The sequence below is a fragment of the Cebus imitator genome, unplaced genomic scaffold (genome assembly GCF_001604975.1).
Source record: "Cebus imitator isolate Cc_AM_T3 unplaced genomic scaffold, Cebus_imitator-1.0 Scaffold21, whole genome shotgun sequence".
In the NCBI taxonomy this organism is placed as follows: Eukaryota; Metazoa; Chordata; class Mammalia; order Primates; family Cebidae; genus Cebus; species Cebus imitator.
In genome coordinates this window covers 632,593-652,171 of record NW_016107336.1, presented here as the reverse complement: position 1 = coordinate 652,171, position 19,579 = coordinate 632,593, and the positions used below count along the sequence as shown (strand labels likewise).

Genomic DNA, 19,579 nt, shown 5'->3' with positions numbered 1-19,579 from the left:
TTAAATCCATGAACATTCTGTTTAGTCTTGTAACCTCTCCTATTCAGGTCCGTTGGCTTAATAATGCCAGCGATGTTATTTGACCAGTCACAGGTCAGCTCCTGTGCTTTCTGTACACTGCGTAACCACCTGTCACACAATAGCTTCAGAAAGTTTCCCGACCTCAAATGAACCCGCCAGAACACAAAGTGAAAAGGGGTTGGAAAGAATTCATTCTTTTCATCCTGATTTGATTCATCCTTTGTCCTTTCACTTTTGGTCTCAGAGGTCAAGGCTAGTTTTTACCTTTGTGCACTTGGTTTAAGAGGCATCTTGCCAAATACATGTTTAGGTTTCAATGTCTATTTTTTTTTGTAACCTGGAACACTAGTACAAATCAGAGTTTTTTACCCACCGGGGAAGTTTCTCAACTGGGATGCTGGCATCTTGAGTTCCAGGTTCTGGAGCACTGAAGTAAATAATATTAGACAAGAAAGATTGTTATGGCATAATCAAAAAATAAAGAAATAAAATAACTCAGTTTGTATATTTGCCTGGCAATATGTGATATAAAACTCCTAAGTAATGTATGCTCACTTGCATTAGAAGGAAGGTCCCCAAGCCATTAATTTCCAGTGGTGCTGGGCATAGAGGCTCATGCCTAGAATCCCAGCACTTTGGGAGGCTAAAGTGGGAGGACTGCTTGAGGCCAGAAGTTCAAGACCAGCCTGGGCAACATAGTGAGACTCCATCTCTACCAGAAATACAAAAATTAGCTCAGTGTGGTGGTATGTGCCTGTAGTCCTAGCTACTTGGGAGGCTAAGGCAGGAGGACTGCTTGAGCCCACAAGGTGGAGGCTGCAGTAAACTGTGATTGTACCACTGTATTCTAGCCTGGGAAACAGAGCAAGACTGTATCCTCTGCAATCACATTATATGGTCACATACAATTTACACTACTTTAAAATGGCTCAGTGGAATTTTTCTCAATATTGTGTCTACCCTCAAATTTTTTCCTCATTGTAATAATAGCACATGTTCATCACAGAAATGTAGGAAAATTCAGAAAGATATAAAAAAGAAATTAAAAATTACCCATAATCCCACCACTCCTGATATTCCTTATTAACATTTTGTTGTATTTTAACTATATACAGATATACAAACTCATTGTGTGTAAGTGTGTGAGAGAGAGAGAGAGAGAGAGAGAGAGAGAGAGAGTGTGTGTGTGTGTGTGTGTGTGTGTGTGTGTGCGTGTGTGCGTGTGTTTTAATACAAAGCTGGGATCATACTGTACAAGTTCAGGACCCTGTGGTTTTCACTTAACACTGTAAGTTGTGAACAAAATATTTCTTTTATCACATGGCTATATTCAGTCTTTTTTGATTTTTGTGGGTTTTTTTTGAGACAGGGTCTCCCTCTGTCACCCAGGCTGTAGTACAGTGGCAAGATCTCGGCTCACTGCAGCCTCAACTTCCCAGGCTCAAATAACCCAACCACCTCAGCCTCCTTAGTAGCTGAGACTACAGGCATGTGCCACCACACCCAGTTAATTTTTGGTTTTTTGTTTGTTTGTTTGTTTGTTTTGTTTTTGGTAGAGACAGGTGTCTCGCTATGTTGCCTAGGCTGCTCTTGAACTCCTGAACTCAAGCAATCCTCCCGCCTTGGCCTCCCAAAGTTCTGGGATTACAGGCGTAAGCCACTGCACCCAGCCTTGTATTTAGTCTTATTTCTCATAAATATCCATGGGAATCTTTGGTGAGTGTTCAATTTCCTCACATTTATATTCAACCTAAAGGAGAAAACAACATATACTTATTCTGTAGTGTGGTATAATTACCCTCTTCCTGATAAAGCTGGACAAATTGGACTTCTGTAATTCTCAGCCACAACTCCACAAGAGGTACATCGAGTTTTAAATAAGCTACCTGAAAAATACATATGAAGCAAGTCCAGAATTTAGGATAATCAAGAGCAACTGTCTCAGTGTCTAAAAGGGACATACTTCATTTTTGGTCTCATCCAGTTACCCAGGCTGGAGTGTAGTAGTACGATCATGGCTCTGCAGCTTCCAGCTCCTGGGCTCAAGCAATCCTCCCACCTTTGCCTCCTGAGTAGCTGGGACTATAGGTGTGCACTGCTACACTGAGCTATACTTCAGTTTAGCAAATGGGCCTACCCTAGCTTTCATGGGAAACAGAGAGGCATGCAGTACTCTTAAGCCAGTCAAGAGCATATGCCCTCAAGGACTTTAAAATCTGGAGGATAAATAACTAACTCTCTGACTAATGTGCTGCCAGATGACCTTGGAGTGGTGTTCAGGTGGACAGAAGCGGCCAACAGGGTAGAGGGAGCTTGATCTAAATGTAAGGACATAATTTACTGATATAACTGATAAAGGTCAATGGTGTGGGATATGTTTACAAAATCTTAACTTTGATTTCAGAAAGCTTGAATCTTTTATACAAAAGCAGCTCAATAAATAAGTAATCAACTAATAAATGAAAAAATTGTTAATACTAGAGACCACTTATTGAGCTGAAGCAATCATGGTGGCCAGTTTATGAAATGGTGGCCAGGCACCTGGTGCCATGCAGAGCCCTTTAAACCACAGTGGGCATGCACTGCTCTGTTCTGCCCACCAGTCCTTCCTTGGGGAGTACCATCCTTGCTCTCTCCCATGCTGAGCCAATCGGGCTGTGGGTCACATCCCAAATACAAGCTTGACCACATGCTCCACACAGGTCCCATGTGGTGCCCATCCCTCTGCAGTCTCATTTGGTCAGAAGGGTGGGCATGTGGACCAAGAAAGCCCACCCAGAGGTTTATTTTCTGAGCAGGTGGCTGAGCTGGAGAGCCTGAAACCATCAGAGGCCCTCTCCCCCGGCGCGTGGAGGCAAATCAGTTGCAGAGGGAAAAGGGAGGTCACCTCAAAGAGTGAGCAAAGCTGAGAGGGGTGGGACAGAGGCCAGAAGAAAAGATGACATCAACTGCACCCCAAGGGTCCTCGGTTTTGTGAGCCAATAAACCTATTTTGTCAGTTTTAGTATAGACATTTTTTCCATTTTCACATCTCTGAAATTCAGATGTGTCCTACCGTTTACTGGCCAGATGAGAGTGTGCCCTCGCCATCACGCTTGCAAAGACTTGTTGAAGGAGAACACTGGAAAGTGGGGTGACTTGGCTGTTATTTTCCGTGGCCTGACCGGGCAGATAAAACCTCTGGATGCTTCCACCAACAAACCATTCAAGGGCCACTTCAGGGAAGAAAGCAAGTTCTGGCTGTGTCTACAGCCTTTCCACTGACACCTTTGGGTAAGATCATGAAAGGCTCAATAGCGCACCTGCGGAGTGTGTGTCAGGAGCTTGGACGAGAATCCCAGCTATAACAGAGGGGCATTCTCTCAAGAAAGGCTGCATCATCCATCTCCTGAGGTACAGAGTGTAAAACTGCATGGAAAACACAGACCCATCCACACTCTGAGTCACTCAGAATCACTCAGAAGAGCTAGATAACGAGAAATATTTGGACCAGTTTATTATACTCATACTTTATGTATGCCCAGAAAGATAAAATTTCTAAAGAAGGTGTCTAAGTTTTACTAAGCTCTTTCTCTAAGTATAAAATAACAATTCTAAGGGATAACATAGTATTTCATGGTTTAGGCAGATTATATTCTAAGTGCCACATTAAAAACATGATGCATCTTAAAAAAAACCTTCATCAGACAGAAGATGCCATTGATTTTTTTTAACCTAGGTTAGAAGAGAGTTCTCATCATTTGAAACTAAAAAAAAAGTCCTAACACATATATATGATCTTATTTAACCTTCACAACAATTCTGTAAAATAGGCATTGTCATCTCCGTTTTATGCCGATGACTAGCCCACATTCTGACATTGCAAGGAAATGAGCAGAGACACGTGGAAAGTGGCTCAGACCCAGCAGATGTAGGTACCAAAAAGATGTTCAGTTAATAGGTGGCTGACTGTTCCTGGCATACAAAAGAGAAACAGGGTCGAAGTAAGTAGTGTCTCCCTGTCTTTATCAGGGTGACCTAAGTAAAAGGAGGTAGCTTCACCACACACACCCAAAAACAAACACCCCCCGACTGGTGCACTGCCTCTGGAAATTCTACACTTAGAAATGCATTCTTGGCTGGCGCAGTGGCTCACATCTGTAATCCCAAAACTTTAGGAGGCTGAGGAGGGAGGATTACTTGAGGCCAAGAGTTCGAGACCAGCCTGGACAATATGGTGACACATCTCTACAAAAAAAAATTTTTTTAATTAGCTGGGCATAGTGGCATGGGCCTGTTGTCCCAACTATTCTGGAGACTGAGGTGGGAGGATCCCTTGAGACTGTAAGTTCAAGGCTGCAATGAGCTATGATCAGGCTACTGCACCCCAGCCTGGGCAAGAATGAAACCCCCATCTCAAAAAAATAAATTAAGAGAAATAAATTCTTAAAATATAAGAAATGCATTCCTTGGATTTGAATGCAGACTCTTTAAATGCAAGTGGCTTTGGGAGAAACCCTAGTTTGCCCATTATGACCATGGAAGAATGGATGTATTAGATTTAGGGTGATAGCAAAGAAGGGAGGAACCAGAAGACAGAGTGAAGAGGTGAGGGGTCACCCAGGACAGAGGAAGGAGGCCATAGGGACCCAAGACAAACGCCACTGACATCACAGGCTAGGTGGGGTTGGTGCAGTACCTGGTGCTGAGCTGGCAGCTCCCTGAGGTTCTAGGGCAAGACAGAAGCACAGTCTCAGTGGGGAGTGTCCACTGGGGCAAAGAGAGAGGAAGAGGAGACCCCTAGATGCCACAGCCTGCCCCTGCCCGATCCTGCTCAAGCCCTGGCTGTTCAGTGGGCCAGGCCTTCTGTTCCTCGGCTCAGTGAGGCCATTGTCTCACAGCACGGCACCCCTCGACAGAGGCAGGGGTCACACAGCTGTGCAGCCCAACAGTGTAAAAGGCACTTCAGCCACCTGGGCTCATGGGAAAATGCAGATTCTGATTTGATGGGTTCGATGGGGACTGAGATTCTGCATTTCTAAGAAGCTTCCAGGGGATGCCAAACGTTGCTGGCTTTCAGACCACACTGAGCAGTGAGGATGTAGGAACTGCCAAGTGAAGAATGTCAGTAGGTCGGGGCTCCTCCCATGGCCAAAGGCAGCTGCCGAGGTGCCACAGGGCACTAACATGTCCCAGAAGGAAATGCCACAGCATCCTAAAGGACGAGATGGGTGTCTGTAGGGAGGGAGGGAAGCCAACAGAGGTGATGCTGAAATGGCAGGACAGGTGTTCTAAAGCTGGTTCCCTGAACATGAGGCTGGGGGTACCTCACCATGGATCTCCAGAAGGTTTTTGGTGCCAGCCTTGCGGTGCAGTTCATCAATGTTCTGGGTGATGACCACGACTCGCCGGCCCTGCTTGCCCAGCCGGGCCTCGCACTCTGCTATGGCACGGTGCCCGGCGTTGGGCTCCTTGCTCACCATGACCTCCCGCCGGTAGTGGTAGAACTCCCACACCCGGGACGGGTTGTGGGCAAAGGCCAGGGGAGTCGCCAGGTCCTGGGGGTGGGAGAAGAGGTGGGATTGAGGGAGGCAGAAGCAGCCAGGATGCTGAACCCTGGCACAGGCCCTTCCTCCCTAAGGCAGAAACAAGCAGCATTGGGAAGGTGCAGGCTGGAGGTCGAAGCACTAGGTTCAAACAACATGGCAGATGCCATGTGGCAGGGCCTGGGTACCAGCCTATGTCCCCATCCTGGGACTGCCTTGGGACCTTGGAGAAATCAATTTCCTTAGTGACAAGGCAGGGAGGATGCAACCTATCCTATTCCCCCCCACCAAGTAAGTTGTGAACATAAAGTAAAGTAATACGCAGGAAGGTATTTTGGGTCAAATCCCCTTTTTCATGGAGTTCTAAAACATATGAAGTGGATCTCATTTTGACCTACACCCAGGAAAAACATAAAATGCAAAATGCCCATTGAGGTCTAATGACCATGGTTGAGAAACTCAGTTTTTATAACTATAGCTATGGCTCTACACACGCACACAACTACACACATCTATACACATGCAACTATACACACAACTAAACATACATACACACAACTACATGCACAACTACACACATACAACTATACATATACACAACTACACACACACAACTCAACATACACACAACTACACACAACTCATACATACGCACTACACATATACAACTCAACATACATACACACAACTATACACACAACATGCAACTACACACATACCTCAATATACACACTACACACACAACTAAACATACACACAACACACACATAACATACGTACACACTACACACATCTACATACACACACAACTGCATATGCATACACACAACTAGACATACACACGACTACACATATACAACCACACACACACTAAAGATACACACACAACTACATACACACAACTAAACATATATACAACTACACACATAAACACACAAACTAAACATCTACATATACACTGCACACACACAGCTAAATACACATATGACTACACAAACCACACATCTACAAACACAACTGCACACAACTACACACACAACTACACATACACACTACATACACAAACTAAACACACACACAACTATACACATCTACATATACGCTGCACACACAGCTAAACACACATATACAACTACACAAACTACACACATCTACACACACAGCTGCACACACACAACTATACACAACTAAACATACATACACACAACTACATACATACAACTAAACACATACACACAACTATACACATATACATAAACTATACACACAAACATACAACTACACAAACTAAACACATAAAACTACACACATCTACATATACACTGCACACACACAGCTAAACACATCTATATACACATACAACTGCACACACACACAGAACTACACAAACTAAACATACACAACTACACACATCCATACTACATACACACAACTAAACATATACACACAACTACACCCACAACTATACACACATACACACAACATACACTCAACTACACACACTATACACATCTACATACACACAAAACTGCACACACACAACTACACACACACAACTAAACATACACACACATCTACATACAACTGCACACACACAACTAAACATACACAACTACACACATCTAAATACACACAACTGCACACACACAACTAAATATAAACACAACTACAAACTTCTACATACACACAACTGCACACACAACTAAACATACACACACAACTACACACATCTACATACACACACAAGTGTACAGACACAACTAAACACACACAACTAAACATACACACACAAAACTATACACATCTACACACACAAGTGCACACACACAACTAAACATATACATCTAAACACACAATAACATACACACAACTAAACATTCGCAACTACATATATCTGTCAATACATACACAACTACACACATCTACACACATGCACAGCTACACATACATGCAACTAAACACACAACTACACATAAAAAGTGTATATTATATATAAACAGAACAGATAAAATACATATACTTCAGATACGGTTCTAGGGGAGACAAATCTCCTTTCTGAAAAAGGAGCCGAGCAGAGGTTGAGCTGGGAGCTGGCAGGGAAAGGCATAGGGAACTTGCAGCAAGGACTGAAACGTTCTGTTTCTTGACAGTGGAGGTGGGGGTGTTATACGGGTGCATGCACCTGTCAAAACTCATCAAACTGTACACACAATGCACATGGGTGCATTTTATTCTAAGGAAATTCTGCCTCAATAACAATTTAAAAAGAAGCATGGCTTCTCTATGAAGGAGATGCTTCCTACATTGAACACGTGTGCATTTCATTCCACTGTAAAGGCCCTGCTGCTTGGGGGCAATGTCAGCCTCTGCCACATGAGGGGTTTGCTCTCCATGTAGAACACATGGCCTGAAGCAGTTTATAGGTGTCACACGAACATGTCTACAGGCGTCCTTGGAAGGAGGTTGGAGTCAAATACATACTGTCTACTTCTATGCTTTGTCCACAAACTCTGAGCTTTTTTGGACACAACTAAGCGCCCCTCTTCCGAGCTCCTCCCACACCCTCTGACCTCCCACCCTCCGCTGCTAATCAAGGAACCCTGTGGTTCCTCTTACTTGCTGGCCCCTAATGTTCTCTGCTCTCTTTTCTCCCCCACTTCACCTTTAAGGTAACAACTCCCACCCTTCACCTAGAGCGCAGAAGGCAGGAGGCAAAACACCCAAACATCTGCCAGCCTCAGCTGCTCAGAAGAAGGAAGGGGCAGGTTCATGAACTCTATATTCAGTGAGAAATAAGCTACTAACCCGGGAAGACATGTATTATAGTAGTTATTTATGACTGCTTTCGTTCAACCAATGAAGATCTATTAAGCACCTATAATGTGCCAGAGTTCTGGGAGCTGGAGACAGTGCAATGAATAAAACAAACAGAGGCCTGGTGTGGTGGCTCATGCCTGTAATCCCAGCACTTTGGGAGCCCAAGCAGGCAGATCAGCTGAGGTCAGGAGTTCGAGACCAGCCTGGCCAATGTGGGGAAACCCTGTCTCTACGAAAAATACAAAAATTCGTGGAGTGTGGTAGTGCATGCCTGTAATCCCAGCTACTAGGGAGGCTGAGGCGGGAGAATCACTTGAACCTGGGAGGTGGAGATTGCAGTGGGCCAAGATCATGCCATTGTATTCCAGCCTGGGCAACGAGCAAAACTCCATCTCATAAACGAACAAATAAACAATTCCTTGTCTTCCAAAGCTAGGGATTTCCTGAGCCAGTGGGATGGGAGAGCACAGACTACAAAGGGCCATGAGGGAATGTCCTGGAGGGACAGAAATGTTCTACATTGTGATTATGGTGCTGGCTATACAACTATGTCCATTTGTCAAAACTCACTTAAAATTGGTGACTTTTACTTTATGTATATTAGATCTAAAAAAACAAATTGAATTTAAAAAATCCACACCTTCACAGAACTTACATTCTGAAGGTTTTCCTATAGATTTTTGAACATGGAACCCTAATCCTTCAATAATCAACACTAGTTTTAAAATGAAAAGTTCACAGAAACTTTGTCATACTTAAGTTCAATAACGTTAGAAAAGTAATGAAAGATGCTAACCATGGTTTTCCGATTTCGATTTAACACAACTATTAGGAGAAACTGATATTTGAATTAATGCAACCTACACATATCTAAAAAGGAAAGTAGCAGCCTTACTTAAATTTTCTCTTAATAATAGGAACTTTGTGTTTATGCCAAAAGCAACGGGACAATAGGGACATAGTTAACTTCCAAACAATTTCCCCTGGGTTTCAGGGTTCGGTATAGGATCTGAGTCAAACTCTGTTACGGTTTCATTTGAGAGAGGCTTTTAATGTTCTGGAAACATTACTAACCTGGGCTTGCCATTTTCTCCAATAACCTCCAGCTCCTCTGAAAGTCGGAACGCCACTTTCTGCACTAACACCGGCCCCTGAGATGATGACTATGTGCTTTGATTTTGCAAAACACTTCCAAAAATCTGCCATACCTAAACAGAATAAAATCTTTATCGGTCCAATGTACCATTTGACATTTGTACCCATATCAATTGTCTAGATCTTGAAACTTGACCTAGTGTGAAATCATACTTTAAGATAAACAAACATCAATTCCTGTACCATAAAGACACCATCCCCTGAAGGCCTGCTGGGTGAGTGTACAATATTTTAAAGAAGCAGAGGCTTTGGGCACACAAAGCTGGCTTTGCATCTCAGTTCTGCCTCCCAACCAAATGTGTGATCTTATACAAATTACTTAGCTGTTTCCATCCTCTGTTTCCTTGGCTCTTTGAGGTGCACAGTAGTGCTTCCCTAGAGCAGGATTTTACAAAGTTTAAAAAAAGCCTAGTAGGGGCTGGGCACGGTGACTCACACTTGTAATCCCAGTACTTTGGGAGACAGAGGCAGGCAGATCACAAGGTCAGGAGTTTGAGACCATGCTGGCCAACATGGTGAAACCCCGTCTCTACTAAAAATGCAAAAATTAGCTGGGCATGGTGGTGGGCGCCTGTAATCCCAGCTACTTAGGAGGCTGAGGCAGGAGAATAGCTTGAACCAAGGAGGCAGAGGTTGCAGTGAGCCAAGACTGTGCCACTGCATTCCAGCCTGGACAGAGCGAGACTCTATTGGAAAAAAAAAAAAAAAAAAAAAAAAAAAAAAAAAAAAAAAAAAAAAAAAGCCTACAAGGAATCCATCTTCCTTCATAAAAGTAAAAACAAGCCTGTATGATTGTGTGGGTGCTGAGTTGAGGCCCACTGTACCCCAAGGCCTATCCTTCCTCCCTAAATTCACCTTCCCTTTGGGGATCTTGCTAATTTCGGCTTCCCTCAGCACAGCAACTGAAGGAGAGGACAAGGGCCTTATTTGAGGACATGTGGCCTTCTTAACAACTCAATAAGAGCCAAACTTTTCAACAGGACACTGCCAGAGACTTGGGGTAGCAGAGGGAACTGAGAAAAGAGAGTAACACTAGAGGAAGTAATTGTGGACACAGACCAGGGTTCACCCTCCTGTCCTAGAATTCCAGGCAGCCCCCTGCCTGAACACAGACCCACAGAGGCAGCAGCTACGATGGTGAGGACTCCATGCACCACAAGTGCTATGCCAAACACTTTACATGGATCACAAGGTGGGATGCTTTCCCCTGAAACAAATCTCCTCATCCCAGAACAAGAAGCAGGAGCCAGAATTGGAACTCATGATGGGGGAGCTGCCATTGTTTCTACTGGGCAGCAGAAACTGGGAAAAGGCTGGGACACAGCTTGTCTCTCCTTTTCTCCCAGACACTACAGCTCTGCAGGGCCCTGTATGTTAGATAAGCGCTATGGCCCTGGAAAGCCAGAATTAAGGGGTATAGCACCGAACATAAGCTGCCAGGAGGAGAGAGAGCCCCTTTTCTGCCCTACTCCTGGAGAAGTGAGTGCGGTACCCCATTGCCTGCTGCAGGCTCAAGACACTGAAGCAGGGAATGCCCCGCCCTGGATATGGAGATCTTCCAAGGATGGCCAAGCTGTGTTAAAGCACTAAGGATTCCAGCAAAAGTGGAACTGCATTCCTCAGCTGACTAAGCTGGCTTCCTGGCCTTCCTCTCTTGAAAGAATGGCAACCAAGGCTAACCCTTGGACTGAACGAATGAGGGGAAGCTAACCCTCCGCTGAGAGATGGAACCAGTGACAGACAGGAAGCCTGCAAGAAGAAAGATAGTGGGATGGGGGCTTGGAGATGGTGAACTTGAATATTAAAGGGAATGTGGCCTCATTTTGTATCCCAGCCATAAGGGGCATCCTACTGGTTTCTCGTGTATGGTTGACTCCCTCTAAGCAGGGATGGGACTTGCTGGTCCTCCTAAGCCCAAAGCCACACACTCTGCCCAGCTTAGGATAGAGACTGTTAATAAGGGCTCAGCCCCTCCTCCCCCTTCCTTATTCTCTTCCCTACCATGGACTCCTGGTAAAAATGAACTCAGAGGAAGAGTAGGCTTTTTCCTCTTGGGCTCCATTCATGTTTTGGCAGCACAAGGCAAAGACAAATTAGGACAGTCACAACACGCCATTCTCATGATGTGCAACTAACTCAGCTACCCCAGCAATCACACTAAAGCCCCACCTGAACTCACATCCCTTCCCTAGATAGGCTGCTATCTATCAGCAGATAAGGCCTACTACAGGCAGACTAATGTTGTCCAAACAGGAAGCATTTGGAAAAATTACAAACTTGACCTGGGTGGATTCCAGTTTCTAATCTGGTATAATCTCTTGAAAGAAGAAGATGCTTAATAAAAAACGTAACATACTTTCCTAGGTTCAACCCATAGGAACATCCTTAAGGACTTCAAGATTTACTCCTAAAACTCCCTCTAGTCCTAAAGGTCCTTTCTATACCAAATAGAAACTGTCATCCTCCTGATGAATATATTTCTAGGTCAGAGTGACTTTTTTTTTTTTTTTTTTTTTTTTCTTTTATTTTCTTTCTTTTTTTTAAGACAGAGTTTTGCCCTTCTTGCTGTCTGGAGTGCAATGGTGCAATCTCAGCTCACCGTAACCGCTGCCTCCTGGGTTCAGGCGATTCTCCTGCCTCAGCTTCCTGAAAGGCTGGGATCACAGGCATGTGCTACCGTGCCTGCCTAATTTTGTATTTTTTAGTAGAGACAGGGTTTCTCCACATTGGTCAGGCTGGCCAGAGTGACCTCTATTAAGGTACCCCTTAAAGTTACTTTTAGAAACAAATTTTAAAAGTCAACCTATGTTTGGTTCTTAGAAAACAGGATGTAAAATATAGTAATGATAACGTGGTATAAAATCTTAAAAAAAAAAAAAAAAAAAAAGGACATTTCCCAATGGCTAAAGGAAAACAGCCAGCATGTTTTGTGGTTTCAAATGGCAGCGGCCCACTTTTATCCGAGGTCAGGCACACACTTCTGCACCCGCCACAGACTCGAGCAGCCCGCTCTGCGCAGCTGGGCACACCAGCGGGAGGTGTGGTGGATGGAACTGGGATCTTTCGGTTCTTTTCCATTCCTGAGGCAAAATGGAAGCAGGAGTTATTATCCCTGAACAGAAAAGTTATCCAGAAGTTGAAAATGAGGCAAAAAGAATTCAGCTTGGCCTTTCAGTTTCACTCTGAAGCACTGTTAAACAGGCCCACCTAAGAATCACTAAATATAAACATTTGTGAGACTTTATATTCCTATAGACTCAGGGCCCAGATAGGTTAATCTGTAGGTTTCTCCCAGGCAGAGCTACAAAATATTTCTGTCCAGGAGAAAATTTAATCTCACACTGCCCTATAGGACAATCACCAATTTTCCTCCCCTGCAGAGAGAAGGACTTTAAAGTACAAAACATGTGTCAAAAGCTTAAATGCAAATGTTCTCGCAGAAGCAACAAAATGTCCTCGGTGGACTTTACGTGAGTATTAAGAAGACAGGCTCTGAAGGCACCCTAGAAGGGGTGCCCTAAAAGGGAAGAGGACAGGGTGGCTTTCTCCAAAATTTTGCCCAACACCTAATTTGACACAGACATACAAGTATAGGACTTCTGGGTACTTCACATTTGGCCGCAGGTGAGGCGATGGGTAAGAATGACTTACTTGAACTTGGCCGGGCCATTTTCAGGCAAATCCAGTTTCGTGTGGAGGCTGAAGGCTGAAGGCCACAATACAGCTGGGAAATCAACAGACTTGGGACAATCTGGAGAGGTCGCATCAGGATTTGTTTGTAGTTCTAATGCTTGAGGTAGGCTTTAGAAAAATCACAAAAACAAATATTATAGAAACAATCAGCAAATTTTTTAGATATAGAAATATTTATAAATATATATTTTTTCTATATTATAAAAACACATTGTGTATATTATACACACATGCCACACATACATGAACAACCTTAAAAAAAATCTTTAGTAACAGATCATCCTCTAAACTGGCTGTTTTCCATCTGTGTTCTCAAATGCTCCCAGGACGTGCAGAGGTACCTTGGAGCAGTGCTTCTCAAAGTGTGTTCCCTAGACCAGCAGCATCAGCATCACCTGAAATCTTGTTAGAAATGCAACCTCTGGTTCCACCCCAGACCTGCTGAATCAGAAACGCTGAGGGTGGACCCCATCATCTATTTCCAGGCGCTTCTAGTAACTACTTAAGTTTGAGGATCATTAAAATGCACGTAAAAGGGTTAGATATGAGAATTCATTTGAAAACTTGCTGCTTTTCAAAAGGTATGTGGCCAGGCGCAGTGGCCCACACCTGTAATCCCAGCACTTTGGGAGGCTGAGGTGGGTGGATCACCTGAGGTCAGGAGTTTGAAACCAGCCTGACCAACATGGTGAAACCCTATCTCTGTTAAATACAAAAAAATTAGCTGGGAGTGGTAGTGCCATGCCCGTAATACCAGCTACTTGGGAAGCTGAAGCAGGAGAATCGCTTGAACCCGGGAGGGAAAGGTTGCAGTCAGCCAAGATTGTACCATTGAACTCCAGTCTGGGCAACAAGAACAAAAGCTCCGTCTCAAAAAAAAAAAAAAGAAAAAAAAAAGGTATGAAAACCACCACTACTTTCTGAACTTGTGGTCAAAGTACAGTTTCTTTCTTATATTTCGGATAGGACCTTGCTCTGTCACCCAGGCTGGAGTGCAGTGGTGTGATCACGGCCCACTACTGATGACTTCCTGGGCTCCAGCAATCCTCCCATCCCAGCCTCCCCAGTAGCTGTGACTACAGGCACGTGCCACCATGCCCGGCTAATTTTTGTAGTTTTGGTAGAGCCACGGTTTCACCATGTTGGCCAGGCTGGTCTTGATCTCCTGAGCTCAAGCCATCTACCTACCCAGCCCTCCCAAAGTGCTGGGATTACAAGCACAAGCCACTGCGCCAGGCTCAAAGTACTGTTTCTATGAGAATGTAATTTCTAACTGAGAACTAAACTCTGAAGGGAAGAAGTGTATTGTGACAACAAATAGTATTAAGATGACATTGTGTCAAAGTAACTTGTAGATCTTAAGGCACATTCAGTAAATCTTTGTCTATATCTGAGGAATTTTATAAAGGGAAAACAAACACAGAGAAAGACAACATTTGGATCAATGACACTGATAACTGGCAGAGCTGACTTCCATCTAGTGAGCCAAATGGCTGGCAGAATTGAGGATTAAAGAACCGTGGATAGTGGCTAGGCGCAGTGGCTCATGCCAGTAATCTCAGCACTTTGGGAGACTGAGGCGGGTGGATCACTTGAGGTCAAGAGTTCAAGACCAGCCTGGTCAACATGGCGAAACCCCCCTCTCTATTAAAAATACAAAAATCAGCCAGGCATGGTGGTGAATGCCTGTAATCCCAGCCACTTGGCAGGCTGAGGCAGTAGAATTGCTTCAACTGGGAGGTGGAAGTTGCAGTGAGCTGAGATCACACCATTGTACTCCAGCCTGGGTGAGAGAGCGAGACTCCGTCTCAAAGGAAAGAAAGAGGAAGGGAAAGGGGCAGGAGTAGGGGAAGGGGAAGGGGCAGGGGAAGGGGCAGGGTCGATCTGTGGATATGAAAAACACATTTCTCAAATGATATAATCCCTCTGGAGAACAAACTATCAAAATTACAAACATTTTCTCTCTGACCCAGCAATCCCAAGTCTGGAAATTTTGTTCACAGTTAGGCTTGCACACATACAAAATGATGTATCTACAGATAGTGGGTAAGACCATGTGGTTAACAGCAAAAGACTAGAAACAACCTCAGGGTCCAACTGTCAGGGATGAGGTCAATAAACAATGGCACATTCACAATATGCAATATGTCTGCTATAAAAGAGAATGTACATATGTTTCTACTTATATGACGTTCTGGAATAAACAAAACTATGAGGGCAGGAAATGTAACAGTGGTTGGCAGAATGGGGAGGACTGAATAAAAAGGGGCATGTGGGCTGGGCACAGTGGCTCATGCCTATAATCCCAGTACTTTGGGAGGCCAAGGCGGGCAGATCACCTGAGGTCAGGAGTTCAAGACCAGTCTGACCAATATGATGTAACCCTGTCTCTACTAAAAATACAAAAATTAGTCAGGCATGGTGGTAGGCACCTGTAATTCCAGCTACTCGGGACGCTGAGGCTGGAGAATCACCTGAACCTGGGAGATGGAGGTTGCAGTGAGCCAAGATCGTGACGTTACACTCCTGCCAGGGAAACAAAAGTAAAACTCTCTCTCAAAAATAAAAATCAAAGGTGGGGGAGGGGAAGCCATGCAGGATTTTGTGTGTGTGTGTGTGTGTGTGTGTGTGTGTGTATGGGAAGCAATAGTATTGTCCTTTAACTTGATTATGGTGGTGGTTACATGATCATATCTTTCAAAACTCATAGAACTCAACATTAACAAAGGGTTAATTTTACAGGACACATACTATACTTAGAAATAATGAGTATGGAGCTTCAGTTTTACAAGATGAAATGAGTTGAGGGGACTAGTTGCACAACAATGTGAATGTACTGAACTGTACCCTTAATAATGGTTAGAACGCTCGATTTTGTTACATGTGTTTTACAATTATATTTTGTAAGACAAAGGCAAGGGGATAGAATATACTTTAACTTACTTGCATTTGCTTTAAAAAACAAAACAGAATTCACAAGAAGTTAGTACAAAGAATGGAGTGTAGGGTGGGAAACGCTGTGTAAGGAGACTAGAGCTGAGCAAGGATTTTCAATACATGTATTTACATATTGTTTGGACTGTCAGTGCCTTCCAGGCCAAGGAACACACTTGTACTCAAACAAGTTGCAATAGAGAGAACACGCCATGGAGAACTGCAGCACCCGCTAGGAACCAGGAATGGATTTATTAGAGGATTTGGGTTTGGGTTAGGCCATGTTGGGGAGAGGTTCCTGGAACCTGGATTGGATGTTCTGGATTGGATGCTGTAATGGATCTTATCTAAAAGGTGGAAGGAATGAAGTGAGGCTAAAGCTGTGAGTGGCTGAGAAGCCACAGTCCCTCATGGTAGCAGCATGGGAGGATGTTTGGTCATTTTTGTGGCTTCAACAATGTTCCTGTTTCTGTCCTGATTCAGACATGATTCAGAGTGGCCTTGTTCTTGTCCCGACCCATTGTGGTGACACAGTGGCCCTGTCTGATACCAGTGCTCTGTGACATGGTTTTTATGTTCAACAGAACACCAAGGCCTATCGGATAGCGCCAGGCCCAAGACTAGAAGCAAACCAGATGTCCATGAATTTACAAATGGGTAAACAAATTGTGGTTTATCCATACCATGAAGACTCTTCAGCAATAAGAAAATCAAAGTGCTAATATATTCAACAGCATGAATAAATCTTTAAAAGTGTTATGCAGGCTGGGTGCTGTGGCTCACGCCTGCAATCCCAGAACTTTAGGAGGCTGAGGCGAGTGGATCACAAGATCAGGAGTTCAAGGCCAGCCTGATCAACATGGTGAAAGCCCATCTCTACTAAAAATACAAAAATTAGCCAGGTGTGATGGTGAGTGCCTGTAATCCCAGGTACTTAGGAGGCTGAGGCAGGAGAATCACTTGAACCCAGGAGGCAGAGGTTGCAGTGAGCAGAGATTGTGACACAGCACTCCAGCCTGGGCAACAGAGCAAGACTCCATCTCACAAAAAAAAAAAAATTTGTTAAGTGCTATGCAATAAAAACTTCATATTAGAAAACCTGGCAGCTACCACATTAACCAAGTGATCGCAGTTAACATCACCAGTAATAAGACAGGCAACTCCACCTACCTCCTGATATGATGCAATGAGAAGGGCAAGGCACCACCTGCGTGGCATTCATGACTGCAATTTAGTTATGAGAAAACGCCAAACTCAAGCTGAGGGGCATTCTACACGCTCTACAGCAAAACTGGCTAATACTCTTCAGAAAAGTATCAAAGTTCTGAAAGATAAGAACTGGAGAACTGCCCCAGGTCCTAATGAGACATGACAAGCAAATGCTATGTGGGATCCTGGGTTGGATTCAAGACCTGAAAGGGGACATTAATGGGACAACTGGCAAAATTTGAATGAAGCCTAAAAATCAGTTTCTAGCACTGTATAAGTGAATGTCGCGGTATAGTACTTGTCCTGGTTTAGATCATTGTACTCTAGTTAGGTAAGATGCGAACATTAGAGGGAATTGGGTAAATGGTATATGAGAACTCTGTGCACTATTTTTGCAACATTTCTGTAAGCCTAAAATTATTTCAAAATAAAATTGCTTAACAACAACAACAAAAGGGCCAGCCATGATGGTTCACACCTGTAATCCCAGGACTTTGGGAGGCTGAGGCAGGAGGATCATTTGAGCCCAGGAGTTTGAGACCAGCCTGGGCAACAAAGTGAGACCTCCATCTCTACAAAAAAGAAGCTGGGCATGGCAGTGCATGCCTGTAATCCCAGGTACTTAGGAGGCTGAGGTAGGAGAATCACTTGAGCCCAGAAGGTTGAGGCTGCCGTGAGCCATGACTGTACCACTGCACTCTCTGCCTGGGTGAGTAAGATCCTCTCAAAGACAGGAGAGAAGGCCAGAGTGAAAGTGAGAGTGAGAGAGAACGAGAGAAAGAGAAAAAGAAAGAAACAGAGGGAGAAAGGGGGAGAGGGAAAGAGAGAGAGAAGCATTGTGCTAAGTCAAAGAAGCCAGATACAAAAGGCTACGTAGTTTTTGAGACCATTTGTAAGACAGTTTGAAAAGGCAAAACTGCTGGCACAGAAATCATATCAGTGGTTTCCAGAGATGGGGTAAGAGAAATGAAGGGGAGCAGAGAAACTTTTAGAGCAATGGAAAGTTCTATTATCTTTATTTTTGTGACTTTTTTCAATATTCATAGAACTATATAATAAAAATTGTGAATTTTATAGTGTGTAAGGAGTAATATGATAAACCTCACCTACAGATAAGCAAGTCAACACATTTTCAATGTATCCTGTCTCTTATGCAATCAAAAAGACTGCACAAAAAGATTGGCAGACTGAAAAAGAGAAGAGGTTAGAGAAACATGGTGTAGTGTTTCCAGAAAACCTCAGAGGACAAGGCTGTCTGGCTGCCTAAAGTCACTTCTGCAGGGAAGGAAGGCAGACTGGCTGCTAGGGGAAGTGGACAGACTCATGGGCCTGAGCAGGCACTCTGGTGAGCAGCTCGCAGACTCAGTGAAAATGGTGACATCTAACCAACGTAAATATCACCCCAGTGCTTGATTTAAAGAAAGCTTGAGGAAAATGGTTTGCCATGATCTTTAACTAGCATGGGCATGATAAGCTTTTGACAAACTTCAATGTACCTGGAAAACTCAGTAAGGAACAAATGAGGTGTTACTATAGTTCGTGGGTTTTTTGTTAAAATCTGAAAAAACTTAAACATATACAAAAATAAACAGTATAGTATAGGGAACCCTTATATTCTCATCACCCAGCTTCAATAATTGGTGCATGAAGCTTAAAAATATTGTTATAGATGACAATTATTAAACTTGCATTGAAAATTATGAAGAGTAAAACTCTGAATTCTGCCTAACTGGAACTAAAAGCTTCTTATATGTTGTGTGAAGTTACTTAGGCTATCACCTTGAGCTTAATACGTATCTTTAGTTATTTCTCCCAAAGATGAATATGGTTCTCTCCACTGTTGCTTTCTGATAGCTTTGACTCTGGAGACACCAATATAATCCAGACTTCTAGTTTGAGACAAAAATTTATTTTTTTCTTCTGTAGGTTTTTACATGTTAGAAAACATTCCTACTTACTGTAAAATAATTTTTAAAAAACACTGAATAAACTGTCATACTTTTTCTTAGGCATGAAGGTAGAATTATAAAAGCTATTAAGAATTTAAAAGAGCGGCCCGGCGCGGTGGCTCAAGCCTGTAATCCCAGCACTTTGGGAGGCCGAGGCGGGTGGATCACGAGGTCAAGAGATTGAGACCATCCTGGTCAACACGGTGAAACCCCGTCTCTACTAAAAATACAAAAAATTAGCTGGGCATGGTGGTGCGTGCCTGTAATCCCAGCTAC

The 19,579-nt window shown here is 43.6% G+C and overlaps 1 protein-coding gene across 3 annotated transcripts in view; it reads right to left on the bottom strand.

Annotated features, from left to right (window-relative positions):
• SIRT5 (sirtuin 5) overlaps positions 1 to 19,579 on the bottom strand; it is a 43,253-nt gene that overhangs the window by 15,783 nt on the left and 7,891 nt on the right. For all 3 annotated transcript variants that reach the window (XM_017521579.2, XM_017521574.2, XM_017521586.2), the window contains exons 2-6: positions 13,170 to 13,319; positions 9,438 to 9,571; positions 5,333 to 5,558; positions 1,820 to 1,907; positions 395 to 448 (exon numbers count right to left, since the gene is read on the bottom strand). In XM_017521579.2, the coding sequence (XP_017377068.1) occupies positions 395 to 448; positions 1,820 to 1,907; positions 5,333 to 5,558; positions 9,438 to 9,571; positions 13,170 to 13,284 (617 nt within the window). In that variant the 5' untranslated portion in view covers positions 13,285 to 13,319. The remainder of the gene's footprint in view (positions 1 to 394; positions 449 to 1,819; positions 1,908 to 5,332; positions 5,559 to 9,437; positions 9,572 to 13,169; positions 13,320 to 19,579) is intronic.